At 37.0% G+C, this 14,936-nt stretch overlaps 1 protein-coding gene across 1 annotated transcript in view; it reads right to left on the bottom strand.

Annotated features, from left to right (window-relative positions):
* Positions 1-14,936, bottom strand: part of tsnare1 (T-SNARE Domain Containing 1) — a 188,743-nt gene that overhangs the window by 102,165 nt on the left and 71,642 nt on the right. The window contains exons 4-6 of the mRNA XM_088928592.1: positions 11,346-11,436; positions 10,349-10,423; positions 8,686-8,742 (exon numbers count right to left, since the gene is read on the bottom strand). Coding sequence (XP_088784718.1) covers positions 8,686-8,742; positions 10,349-10,423; positions 11,346-11,436 — 223 coding nt within the window. The remainder of the gene's footprint in view (positions 1-8,685; positions 8,743-10,348; positions 10,424-11,345; positions 11,437-14,936) is intronic.

The raw sequence follows: 14,936 nt of genomic DNA, 5'->3' as shown, positions 1-14,936 counted from the left end.
CTGGCTGGGCCACTCAGTCTTCTTGTCATATTACTCTTGTGTGGCTTTGGCATTGTGCTCAAGATCATTGTCCTACCAAATTTAAAGTGAGTTTTAGATCTTTAGCTGACACAAGCGAGTTTTCCTCTGGGATTTTTCTCATTCCTGACAAACTTCCCTGTTCTTTTCAGTGTGAAACATCCCCATTACATGGTATTTCTACCATCATGCTTGACAGCTGGAGTGGTGCCAGATTTGGTGCTTTGCATTTAGACCAAAAAAAACCTTTTTTCTAAATTTATTGTATTGTTTACATACTTTGTCACAATTTCCTTTTCCTGTTTTATTTTTTCCTACTCACCTATACAGGCCAGGCTTATATAACTTCCTTTTTTTCAGAAACAGAACTTTGCAGATCTTGAAAATCACTGTTGATGTCATGGTGGCATCTTCAACCAGTTTTCTGCTTGCTAAGAGGTTTAGGTTTAAAGAGAAGAATCCATTCATCCAGAAGTAGTGTCTGGGTGAATTATGATCAGAAAGTTTGAAGCAAGTTGAAGTCTGATCTGTCCATTTCTGCTCGTTTATCCCTGACTTGTTTTGAAAGTTTCTTGGGTTTCTGTATGTTTGCTTTCTTGTATTACTGTATAGGTTATGGCAAAGTTGTGAAGTTGTCTGACTAACAATCCTAGTGAAGTCAATGATGAGGAGCATGTAACGAAAGAGAGGATTGCCTTGATTCTGTTTAAATTTAAAAAAAAATCATCATACCCATTAGTCAACAAAGAACCTATGACTGGTATTTTACCAGATTACTCCATATAGTAATCTATACTATAGATATTTAGTGGCAGCTCAGAATGAGAGTTTATGTTTGAATCAGACTGTGCTACAGGTTTGTCTGAAAAGATATAAAGATAATTTTATTGGTCTGTTGTTTAGCCTTTAGGCTATGTTATGAATATTCATAACCTGGTCACCTTGAATGATCAACAAATAGTAATAAAGGAGTTGTATCTCATTTCCTTTGTATACCTTGAATAAATACTTGTTTTATACTTCAGGTATGAAACTTACAGTCTTAGACTTAGATTTATCTATGAACTCTTGTCTTCATAGGGAATAAGAGTTTAAAACTCCCTTTGTCAGTTTCACTGAAGCAGAGAGCTACTACTTGCACAAATATCTAAGTCAACCTGCCGTGACAGGATAGCACAATAGTCATGCTGCCTAGCTGCCTCACACAATACTACAGAGGCCCTGGAAGTTCTCTGGGGGATACTGCTCCTGCTTCAGAAAGATGATCTCATTTTAAGAACCATCAATTCATCTGGCAGATCACAAAGAACAGCTTACTGTCAGCAGACAGCAAGCCTGCCCAGCACACAGCCACTACTGCTATCCTGTCAGGTAGCAGATAGTAAGCGCAGGCTCCCCGTCACCCACTGCCTCACTGTCCTTCACTGTGTCTTTCTCTGTTAGAACCTTACTGTCTCCTACCACTTCATCTACTCACACTGTCACACTTGCCAGCTTGCAATCTCACCATGACCCTCCCTCACACTCCCCCTACTGTCTTGCACTGGAATGGTACTGAAGGGAAAAAAGCATACTTTGTACATAGTGATCATATGAAAATAAGCCTAATTTCAATGATAGTAAAAAAGACAGAACAGAGTTATTGTTAACGTTTTTTTAACAATTTGTTTCAGAGCTGTTATTTCTCTGTCATCCAATCAACCACTCAAATCCTAGCTCTGGAGATCTGCTTTTGTTTTGCTTCTTCGGAATCATGGGGGACAAGGTAGAACCTGCTACAGACCTGCAGTATATCTATTTTATATGACCTTTATAAGATCATAGAAAAAGTTATTAACTTAACAAGCTCTTATATTTTAACAAGCAAGTTATTTTTTACTGAGCAATTATATTTTATCTGATACTGTATGTATAGTCATTTCCTTTTCAGACTGGCATGAATGTATCAGAGAAGTCTTAAAATGTTGCAATGATATAATAATGACTCTTGATAAAAATCACATTTACTGTATATAGCTATCTTAATAGATTTATCTAAGGCTTTTTACCTTTTGACCTCTAAAAGGTTACATTATATGGGTCTCAACATAAACTCCCTCATATGGTTCCAGAATTACTTATTAAACTGTATACAATGTGTAAAATCTGACAGATTTGTTTCATTGACACTTCCAGTTACTAAGGGAGACACTTAAAGTTCTATACTGGGCCCTCTGCTTTTCTCCCTCTATGTCAATATTGCTCAGGCAATAGGCAACTCTCATACCTACAGTATCTCTATGCTGATGATAGAATTTTATAAACCCACTTCATCATCATTAATGACTGATTTGAAGCTTAGTTTGACAAAATTCAGCAGGCTTTTAGTGAGTTACATCCTTTGGTAAACAAATCAAACTAAATTTATGCTGTTCCTTGAAAAATAGAACTGCTCCCTTAGTAATGATCACAATTTGTTTCACTTTAAGTAAGATAAAGTAGGAGCATGCCATGGTTTATAATGCATTACTGGTGTTTTAGCTGCCAAAACACTTATTAATAAATTACAAGGTAAGGTCAAATCTAGACTTGGTTTCCTTTTTGGCATCAAAAATTGTTTTTATCTACGTTTACACAAGTTCAAATGTTTAGACACACCCTCTTGGACTATAGTGATGTTGTTTTCCATAATAAAAATACCTTGTTATGTTTAGAATGTGTTGAATTTTATTTACTGTGTACCATCTTACAGATTATGCTGTAGTTCTTGCAGTTGTTTTTTTTTATGTATCCTGTCTAGAATAATGTTTCCTGTAAAATTCATATTGCTCAATAAAAACAAAATTAAAGTCCCTGAAAAGATCTCTTCCGGTGTTTCTCCAAGGGAAAACAAATGTGCAAGTGTACTAACCTGGATAACCTTTTTGACAATGACCTTAAGAGTTCTGTGAATCAAAAAAAATACCTTCCAAGTTAAACCACTGCATCAGGTGCTTATATCAGTACAAAACAGGAAATTAGAGAGTCACCAAGAGGTTTTGAGAATGCTGCAATTGTCATAAGCAGAGGCTGAAGGCCTCAGCCACCTGTCCCTTGTCCTTTACTAGGATTGTCATTTTAGCCCAAATCTTTTCCCAATGATGCACAGATAACTGAAGTTCCCACATACGGTATACAAACTGATTGCACCTAATTTAAAAATACACTTATTCACTCAATTTTCTAAACTTAGTTTTTTTTAGTTTTTTGTGGCATCCATCCAGTCAGATCCCTCTGGGCACCAAAACAAACAGGACAACAAGATGGTTGGTTCATCTGCTTGATAAGCTGTTAATTCACAGTTGCTGACGCATGTCTAGAAGTTGTGAAATTTTTGCCCCATGTTCCTTTTAGTGCGGTGCTTGTTGTAGAAGCTCGTCTCAAAAGACCTGATTGTGCGATGAATTGTGTTTAAAGGCTGCTGTTATTTTTTAACTTTTTTTGCTATGCAGACTTTTAGATGATGAATTTTTCTACTAAATAATTTATATCAATATATGCCACATTGATATGCTCTAACAAAGTTCCATTCACTTAATTTGACAATAGTCATCCAAAGTAAAACTTCAATACCTTATCTGCATTTCTCTGTATATACAGTACATTGCTGTGCATAGTACATGTACATATATTGTTGCACTCCATTTCTCTGTACATACAACTGCTGTAAAGTGTTTGTATATTGAACAGCAGTTCCCTTGCCAAACACTGCTTCCTTAATGAGTTTTATTTATTCCTTGTGGGAGGGAAACTGATGGATTGTAATACTAATGGTTAAATCTTTCTTTTTCATTGTTACTGCTGACTTGAAGGGGGGTATAAGCTATTAAGTGAGCAACTCTCAATCCAGAGAAACAAAAACAGTTCAGTTCTTGATGATGCTTAACAAATTATATCAAAGCTGTCCTGCAACCCCTTAGTTATCTGGCTAACTAAGTAGCAATTAATTAGCCTGTTAACAAGGAGGTTTGTGGGTTGCTAATATAACATTACAGCCACAACAGAGGCACAACTGGGAGCTAAACTGCAACACTTCATTCTTCAGTAATAAAGATAAGATCATATTAAACTCTTGTTTCAATATCATCACTGTGATAAATGTTCTAGTAGTTTTATGGTCTCTAATAGTGATATATAGTAAGGGGCTATTCCAAATTCAACAAGTAGAATTATTTTGTTGGAAAACATCAAGAGAAGATGATACCTTATAAATATGATCATTACCCACAGTAAAAATATATGGCTCACAAACAGTTCCAGTTATTGTACATTAGCATCTAGCAGTCACTATAAATTATAGGCATGAATATTAATTAGTTCACATGGCTGAAAAGCAGGACCATCTACATAGATTTATAATTCTATTTTATGTATATTAAGCCAAAGATATCAGCCATGAGGAATGGATGGTGAGGGAATACTTAACGTTGACTAATATCAAAAGCAGTCAGTGTCTTGCAAAGTATACTTTTCAGGTTTATGGTGTATTTCAAGAACAGGTACAGTATTTGCCAGGAATTGCAGAAGAGAATATTAATTATCTGTCACTATTTAACAACATTGAAGCATAAGAGGAAGTTACACAGTTCTTGTGTTGAATCACTACCCTGCAAATAGTTTTCCAAGATATTTGCTCTTCTTCTGAAGAATGGGTTGAGTTGAGCTTCTGTGATAAAAATTTATGCCCACAGGCTTTTCTTGTGTAAAACGATAACAACAAAATCACAATAACATGGCAGCAGACAGGTATTTAATCTTCTTCTGCACTACAGCCAGGAATCCTTCTGAAGTTTTACTTTTACAAATATAGTGTACATAGCATTTATCATTTTATAATGGTTTGCCTCAGTATGTTACAGCAATTACCTTGATTTTCATTGCCTTATCTGTATTTGATCAGTTTAAGTATTTGTGAGTTCAGTGAGATCTAACCAGGATAGAAAAGCTTTAGGTGGGGAGGGGGGGGGAGTATTTCATGCAAAATTATGACCATTCATTTACCAATAAAGACTCTTTGTCTCTGAAGAAGACAGATGATTGTCATTTGTTTCTGATTTTCTCCAGAATATGTTATCAGTCTGAATCTCAGATACAGTGTTCTTCACTTTTTTCACATTTATGAATGTTGTGCCCCAGGAAATAGAAAAAACTATATTCCATCCCTCTCATGTCAAATGATTATTATTATGTAGCGTTTTGACTTGTTTGAAGAATTTATGACCAACAGTTTCTATAGCTGCCTTTAGTTGTTACTTTCAAATATATGAAGACAAGTTAATATTTTATTTAGTTGTTTTTCCGTGTTTCCTGAACCTTATGGATCATATATCATATTCATACAGGAATCTTAAGATTTGTTTGATTGGGCTGAGATCATTTTTTGTAGCTGCTTTTCACTGAAGTTCAGCTTGTACCACCCAGTAAGTGACTATCATGGTGTATGAGAAAATGCTAAAAATATACTGTAGCCTAGATCATGGTTTTTGCCCTCTCCTTGTGAGGACCCATTAGACAGTAGTTTCTGATCTCAGTTGTGAAGTCTGTTGTCCTGGTAACCAGAAAAGGAAGATAAACATAGACAAAATGATCAGATCATTGATCATTGCACAGGAATGATATCAAAAAGGCTGATAGAGACAGAAAATAACATTTCAATGGAAATTAAAATAAACAATAGATGTTTTTCACAGGACTACAACACTGAAAGAATGGTAAAGGATGAAGTAAAGACACTCATAAATAAATGTGGGGTACTTTTAGATAAAGAAAAATAAGTGCCAGATGTATAAAATATTTCACTCAGGTGATCACTTAGGAGGAATTCAATATCATTACACTGAGGAAGGCAAAGGATATGTGATTTAAGCATCCACATTTTTCAAAGCCACTGACACTGGAGTAAATGCAAAGGACATTTTCAGAATCAACAGTGATACATGAACTGAAAGACACAAGTAGAAGATACTGTGTGGCGGATTTATAATGGAAAACATGAGGCAACTGTTTACACAAGAGATTGTCGGGTTCTGCTACATGCCTCCTAGCCATACTGTTGAGAATGATAACCTGTTGTTGTTTAAGAAACAGCTAGATGAGAACCGTACTGTACATCAGTCAGCTACTAGTACTCAAACAAACTAGATGGGCTAAAAGGCATTCTCTTGCTTGCAAAATTTCATAGGATCCTGAACCTATTACTGCGCTTCCCTAAATATGTATCCCATCTCTACTTTTTTAGCTAGATTTTTCCATTGCTATTCTACTTGCTGTTGTAGGGCTCAATATTTAGTAAAGCACATACTTTTATTTTTAGGGGTGCCCCTATGTTGTAATGTATTTAGTATTTTAAAACAGAAGTCACTTTATTGTTATTGGAATTGTAAAAGAGTATTTTGTTATATTGTACTTGCCTGGTTCTAAATCATGTTTAGTATATTCTTGCAATGGTGTGTTACTCACTGGAATGCTCAGGCTTACAGTTTTATTTTTTCCCAATGTTACTTTCCCAGACCAAAGATTCATAGTTCTGGTCCTGCATTAGCCCCATGTCTACTGGATTTTGCTACAAGTGGGCCTTTAGTCACCAGAGCTACTTAGTGCCTGTAACTGATGTGTTAACTGGTATGAAGATTTTCTGCAGTGAGTCCTTGGTTTCAAAAGTGCCCTATTTAAAGTGCATTATTTTCAACTACTTCAGCACAAAGAATAGCAGAGGGCTCATACCAATTACAAATCTCTTTCAGCCTTTAAAGTGTTGAGAGCAAATTAAAAAAGGCCTCAAATAGAAAATGGAAAAAAATAGCCTGTGATTAAGAACAAGGATGAACCAAAATCCAGAGAAATAGGTTTATACCAGCACTAGTATTATAACTAGTGTCATCAAGTATAGAGAAACACTGGGATATTAATGATACTATTCTACATTTATTTCTTTTGTAGTATACAAGTTAACAAACTACTTTGTACATATCGTAGTCCATTTTCTGATTAGTAGTTTTAAGAGTTCATCACTTTGAGTAAATAAGGAGTAAATAAGGATTGTTTGTAACCTGTGAGACCCACTTGAGTGTTACATTTAGGGGTCTTGCTATTCACAGTGCAGGACACAACCGAACTTTGGCAGGTTAAGCGCTTCAACATGTGTGTAAGCATTTGGCAGGGATATGTAAGTCCTCAAACAGTGCATGGCTGTGCACAAGGAGCAGCAGCTATCAGCTCTGTTTGTGTTGGAGTTCTGAGGCAGACAGTGCTTTGTGCCGAGAGGCAGAAGCCCAGCCGTCAGGCTGTTGCAGGGCTGCTATCCATGGTGCTGAACTGCACACTACATCGTTTCAGCAGGAATAGTCGGCACAGGGGGAACAGCCAGGGATTTTATTGAATTAGCCCTAGATTAAAATGGTAATGTGCCAAAAGAGAAACTTTTTTTATTTTCGTGTTCTGTGCAAATATTGCCGAGATGAGCAATTAGAAAAATAAAAGAGCTTCTAAGGAAACTATAGAGTAAGTACTGTATATATACAATACGAAGATGTGGTTCAATGTGAATGTGAATCAAACATTCAGTCATAAACTGTGTTAATGAGTCTTACTTCCATTATGTGAGTGCAGCACGTTGCTCTATACAGTATGACTATGTATTGGAAACTGTAGCAATAAGTTGGTAGCCTCTTTTAAAGAGGAGACCCCAATCCAAAAACATTTTCAATCTTTCTTTCAACATCCTCAATACAATGTATTTATTGAAACAAATTCCATCCACGTGGGTGTACAATATTGAAAGGGCTTCAGTGTGTTTACAAGCCTATTAATGCTTGAAGATCAGGGTCTTTGTGTCTATCTGAGACTAAAAGCCTCTCCAGTTAATTGAACCACCAACTTCAAAGAGCCTTAGTGCACATACACTCACTTAAGGACTCATTGTCAGAACTCAGTAACTTGTTCTGAAAAGAAATAATTTTTATATAGGCATGGAACTGAACCAAGAAATGTATGCTATTAGCAAATTTTTGATGCAACTGAAAATGAAAGAAAGAACAACTTAACTATATCCACCATCCCAAAGCAGCTATTTCATTATATAAGTAAAGCAATAATTTAAGAAAATGATAAAAGGAATGACCATCCAGTCCTGTTTCGAGATTACTTAGCAGAACCATTATAAAAGCATTAAGAGTCCCTTGCTTGGGTAATTCAAGACCTTTGCATTCCAAACACCACTGGAATGTATTAATATTAAAATGGTTAACTTGACAAAAAATGTTAAAATGACAGATTATTATAAAAATCCCAAAAGAAACATGAATCACAAAAATGGTTGTGTAATTTCCTCTCAACTACCTTCTCCTGTGTAAATAAGCATTGCTTACATTCTCTTGGATTCTGATCTTTTGAAAGCTGTAGTCACATTTTCCCAAAGGCACCTTTGTTCCAAACTAAAGAAATTACATATTTTGTCCTTGGATGTTTATTCAATTTTAAGGGCACTGTGGTTGTTTTTAGTATATTTCAAATCAAAATTGAAATATTACATTTTTCAACTTTTGCACCATAGCAGCACATAATTTCAGTGCGACCCCTGTTGATTTGAGTTCAAAGCTTGTTTTGCTGAGTGTCTGATACGAAATACAGTTGTTCTGGCCAAATACTCACTTTGGTCCTTTCCTTCTGTGCTGGAGGAAGCAAGGCCCGGGATCTGTCTGCAATTTTCTGCAAAGAGAAAGGAAAGATAAGATCACTTTATTAGCCCTATACAATTTCTTGCATTAGGAATTTGTCTTTTCACATACCCCAGCTTGCTTTCCATGAGACACACAGACAGGGAGAGAGAAGCTTGGGGTCAGAGCACAGGGTCAGACATTTTTACAGCACCCTTGGCACAGCTGGGGTTAAGGGCCTTGCTCAGGGGCCCAACAGAGTAGGATTCCTCTGCCAGCTGTGGGATTTGAACTGGCAACATTCCAGCAACAGGCGCACATCCTTAGCTACAGTGCCACCACTCCGAGTGAGAGAGTGGGATATTGTAACTACTAAATTATATCATTCCACAATTCCATAATTCCACAACCTCAATCAGTTTAAATCTGAATGTGAATAATTTGTGGGTGGTCTTCCTGGACAGTTTCATGTACTGTATATGGAACTCATAGAGGCACTGGCTAGGGGATGATTCAAATAGAAGGTTTAAATTAACCAACAGTATATTAAACTTTCATTTGTCATGAAAACTTATGATGCAGAAAGAATCGCTGGAGTAATTTGTCAATGAAAAAAAATACCATTTGCTCTCTGTACACAAAATGCATAATAAAAAACAAGTAAAAAAACAAAAAAAGGAAGCAACAGATTCCACAAAGCATACAGATGAAAATTTACAAAACCATATTAATCAAACACAAAAACAATCCAATAATAAACAGAAACAACTAGGATTCGCCTTATGTAAAGAAAGCTCATCAGTCAAGGCCAGGAAGAAATGGACAATATTGATAGGTGGGTTTTTATTTTGTACACAAGGTTTAAATGATTAAAAAATCATTAGTTTCAGGACATTTGCTTCAGTCCTTCAGCTGTTCAAATAATTTAGCATCTTAATCATTTGTGTACTACATAAAATCTTACTTTTCTCAGTCATTTATTATATACACTCATGTTCAATTTTCTCAAAATGGTGTTTATTTAACTGACGTTTGGGAGGATGTTGAATTCTGATGTATGTTCTGATTTCCTGGGTGGCACAGTGGTGCAGTGATTGCCATTGCTGCAGTGCATGGGCCCTAGGTTGAATTCCTGGGATGCTATCTAGGTGGAGTTTGCATGTTCGCCCTGTGTTCATGTGGGTTTCCTCCCAGTGCCCTGGTTTCCTCCCACAGTCCAAAGACATACTGGTAGTTTAATTGGCTTTTGGGAAAATTGGCCTTGATGTGAGTACTGTATGTGTGTGTCTGTGTGTGCCCTGTCCTGTCCTGGTGTCCTGTATCCTGCCTTGTGCCCATTACTTTTCAATATATTCTCCAGCTCCCCAGTGACCCTGCATTGGGTAAAGCAGTAAAAACACGGATTAATTGATGGATGGAAAATCCCTTGTTGCACTCAATTCCGCTTGTATCTTTTTAGCACACCTCCCTCGACTCCAGCATCACTGTTGCAGCACCCCTTTGAATTATTTAATTCATTTTTTTATTGTTATAATTTGACCAATGTACTAAAAAACTAGACAGACTAAGAAGTAAGGAACTGTAATAAATAACTTGCATAAAGTTCAGTGGAACAAGAGGAAGACAGTAAAACATGCAAAACACATTGGCAACATTACCTTCTGTAGATCTCCATAACGCTGGACAGACTCAGAGAACTCACTCTTCAGACGGGTTAGTCTCAGCCTGTCCTGCTGTAGACAGACAGGAAATATTTATTAGGTCCATACGGAATGCACTTTTACTGATACCTTACTCTAGATCTGCTCCTCTAAAGGGGGTCGGCTGGCATAATTAGTATCATTTCTATTGCATCTGCAGTTAAATCTGCAGCCCATAATATGTAATGTTTTGTTGTAAACATTTTTGGTGTATTTACTTTCCCTACTATTTATTTTATTGTTGTTACTGCAAGTAGCACTAAGATCACAGGCAGTTCTGACAATAAAAAGTGAATAACAAAAATAGGAGAAACATAGGACCAAGAGGGGGAGAGACAACAGCAATACAAAAAATATTAAAAACCATTATAATTTGGGAGATTCAGACTTCAAAGATATACAAATAAGTGTCACCAAATTGACAGGGGAATATTGAAAGGAGATCATTTCAATTTAACATAAGAGATTATGAAACAAGTCTTAAATTGCTGCAAGATTATTTTGTTTCTCCAAGATGAAACAATTATTGAAACAGGTGTAAACTGAGAGTTAGATTAATGACAGGGAGGTAGGTGACTAGAAGCACAATAACATCTACACAAGGCACAAAACTGTTACAGTGCTGGGCACTGTGCCCCCTCAATTTCTGGCCAAGGACACCGGCATCTGCCCCCTCTGTGGCCCACAGCACTGCCAAACAAGCTGTTAACAGCAAGCGAGTTGCACTTATTCCACTGGCTCAGAACAGCTCAACCAAAACTTTCAAATATTTTTTTTTAAAAAAATTGGTCAGTGAATGTACTTGTTTGTTCAGGAGTGAAGTTCAACTGCTGAACTTTAACAGAAGACAGAACATATAACAGACAAAAAAGTGGATAAATGGACAGACAGATCAGTGCATTTAGTTGTGCATTCAATTAACGGAGCACAGTTTAACTTGATTGGCGATCTGTACCCGGGAGGAGCCACTGATGATGTCAGAGAGCTGTTTGATGAGGTGGCTGGTGCTAGTGATGACTTTGTTCGTCTGTTGCTGGATGGAGTGCCTGAAAAAGAGTCATTTGATCAGAGATTGAGACATTGACATACTGTCTGATATCCTCTTTCATAAACTCTCTGAGCAAGAGCAATATTTTGAGGTGAGACTGTGCTCTCTGAGTTAAACACACATACTGTATACAAACTAAATAAGAGTATACTACAGTGTACCCACTGGCATACATTCTGATTTATTGACAAACCAACAAAGAATGAATAAGAGGGGTACACTTAAATAAGAAAAGAAAATATGAAACAAAGAATCAATTTGTCACAGACAAAAAAATGAAACACTGCATTTAAGACACAATCACAAACAGGTTAACAAACAGGAAGCTACCAGCAAAACTTGGACCATTAACCCAATTTATTAAGTTTGTCTGTCCTTAATCCAGAGAAGCACACAAATGAATAAAAATGATTAAGTATTTTTGTACCTGTGGTTTCATGAAAGCATATTTTGCTTTTAAACTATATTATTTTGTATTGGCATAGACTGCAGATATTTAGCTTTTAAACTATATTACAGTATCTTCTATTGGTAAAGACTGCTTGGCAGGCACACATACTGTAACTCTGGGACAGATGTGACATCACATGTTTTTATCAGTTTCTCTCCTCTCAAGCACAGTGGTTTATATAAACATCAGACATCCATTTCTGTATTGCAGGGAGAGAGAAAGTGTACAATAGGTGTCTTTTTCCAAACAGCTAAAGACAAACAGCATCCTCCCATCCACTTTCTAACCACTTTATCCAGTTACAGGGTCACAGAATAGCTGTACAGTAGCTTATCCTGGCAAGCAAAGCAGAATACGCTCTGGATGGAATGCCAGTCAATCACCAGGCACTCACAGACATACTATCATGTAAACACACACATGCCCTCACACCAGGGACAACTTTCTCAGAAGCCAATTAACCTACCAGTATGTGTTAGTATTGGCGGGAGAAACGGGAGCACCTGGCAAAACCCCATACAAACAAACACACAGAACTGAACCTGTTGCTTTCAGCTAAATTAAAGTAAGATAAGGCAAAAACAATGGGAAGAACTGAAGTGATGCAGACATGAGCTTCAAATCATATGGCTCTCAAAGTTTGTATGTCAAATCATATATCTCCAAAGAAGCATGTTTACTCATGACAATTAAAAATGAAGAAAGGTCTGCAGAGTAGTCAAACACCAATTTGCCCATGAATGGCATCAATTACAGGGAGACTTCATTATCTGATTTGACACATGGTGTGCTTTGTACACTGTTCTCTATATATGATGGTGGAATCCCATCAGTAAGGTAGAAATTATTATCATACTATCATATTATATATCATATCATTTGTCATATTATATCATCATCATATTATCACTTCCCACTGCACATCAACGGCTCCCCTGTGGAGATAGTTAGGAACACCAAGTTTATTGGTGTCCACATTACAGATGACTTCACTTGACCCCTCAATACCACCTCTCTAGCCAAGAAAGCACAGCAGTGTCTCTATTTCCTGCAGTGATCCCGTCCATCCTTACCACTTTCTACAGAAGCACCATTGAGAGTGTCTTGACCAGCTGTATCACTGTTTGGTTTGGGAATTGCAACGCTTTAGACCACAAGACCTGCAACGAATTGTGGAAGCAGCTGAAAAGATCATTGGAGCCTCCTTCCCTTCCATTTCTGTCATCTATCACAAACGCTGCATACACAGGGCCTCCAGTATAGTAGATGACCACTCCTACCCCTGCCATAAACTCTTTGCCCTTCTACCATCTGGAAAAAGAAATTACAGTTTATGGGCTAACTCCACCAGACTCTGTAACTTCCGCAGGCTGTTGGGCTCCTCAACACCATGGAATCTACTTGCACCCACCCCAGTTCTAGAAACAGGGTTTAAATCCCCCCAGTTTGTTGTGTATATTGTATTACAGTATGTACTGTATTTGCCTTAGTAATTTGCACTATCTACACTTTGCACTTTGTGTATCCTGTCTACAATATCTATGTCAGTCTCCTGTCTGTCCTGTATTTGCACCGTGGACCAGGAGGAACGATATTTTGTTCCACTGTATACTTGCATATGGCTGGAATGACAGATAAACTTGAACTTGAACTTGATACAAAACTAATACATTTATTTACTGTTAATGACTTGAAAATTAGGTTCTAAATAATGAAAAGAATTATAAATTAGAAATAAAACATGCATTAGAAAAGTACAGTATTATTTATGAGACAACTAATTTACAATTTACTTTGTGCTGTGTGCGATAACAAGAGGAATATTGTTCAGTTATTTTAAGTACATAGTACAGGTAATTGTCAGAATATAAAATGTTTTTAGAAAGACAAAAAGCAAGTGTTGATTTAGACATCTAAACATCAAGATTTATTTTGAGAAGTAAAAGAATATACTGTACATGAGGAAAACTCACTTTATGTTTTATTGTTCAGTAAAATACATAATAGAAAAAAACTGGTAAATTAGAGCAATTCTATATCGAGGTGTGTGCTTTGTTGCAATGCTTCATGCAGTCGTCAAAAAATATATGAAATGTTTGTTGCACATTTCACCTTATCTAAAGATCTCACATTTACTGGGACTTCAGTGTTATTTTGCTTTGTGTATCATATTGACCTGGCTATGACCTGTGAGATGATAAACCATGTCACTGTCAAAGTTGTCTCCTTCCAGGCAAACTAAATTGAGTTACTGGCTATCTCCAATTCAATCACACAATCTCTGATGCACTTTACTGATGTCGGGTTGGGCATGAGAATCACCTGGGAATGACAGGAAAGTTTGAAGCCACTACGGTTTGTAAATAACCCACTACTGTGACCTCTTCCTGAAAAACAACACTAGCAATGACTGCAGCCAAGGAGAGACAGGGGCAACTGGGGGAGACCCATCAATGCTTCTAGGGAAGCAACAAACTTAAGAAACTGTGCCACATCCTTTTTAAAAAGGTTCAATTGCCATGCACTTCACAACAGTTCAAAGTGACAGACAGCACTGGTATCTTTCCTGTAAATTGTTAACCAGTTGGAAGTCAAAAAGGTTTCTGGCAATAATAATTTAACATTTACTGTCAAATCAGCCTTTATTTCATATGAATTCCACATTTCATTAAAAACAAAATATCAGGTTTACTCTGGCACTATGGTCCATCTCAGTGAAATACAAAGTTATGACAAAGGGCTGGTGTGCACCTAGAGTACCAGTCTTCCTCTTTGCATTTTGGTATAATTATTGTAAGTATGTTCATGTCACTGATGTCAGAAGGGCATGCCGTGGAATGGCCAGGAAAGCAAGAAAGAACCTATGCATAGGGGCAAAACGGGGGTTAGCCCGGGCTCGGGAGATCAGACAATGTCAGGTAGAAACCTACAGTATGTCCTCAGGCCACGGAGGAGACGACCTGATGCTAGGCGGGTCTAAAGACATCCGAACCCTCTGTATTTGTCTTACCTGTTATATACCTATTCACAGTCTTGTCCTGATCTGT

The sequence above is a fragment of the Atractosteus spatula genome, chromosome 12 (genome assembly GCF_055471065.1).
Source record: "Atractosteus spatula isolate fAtrSpa1 chromosome 12, fAtrSpa1.hap1, whole genome shotgun sequence".
In the NCBI taxonomy this organism is placed as follows: Eukaryota; Metazoa; Chordata; class Actinopteri; order Semionotiformes; family Lepisosteidae; genus Atractosteus; species Atractosteus spatula.
The sequence above is the reverse complement of the archived record's forward strand: the minus strand, read 5'-3'. Positions and strand labels throughout refer to the sequence as shown.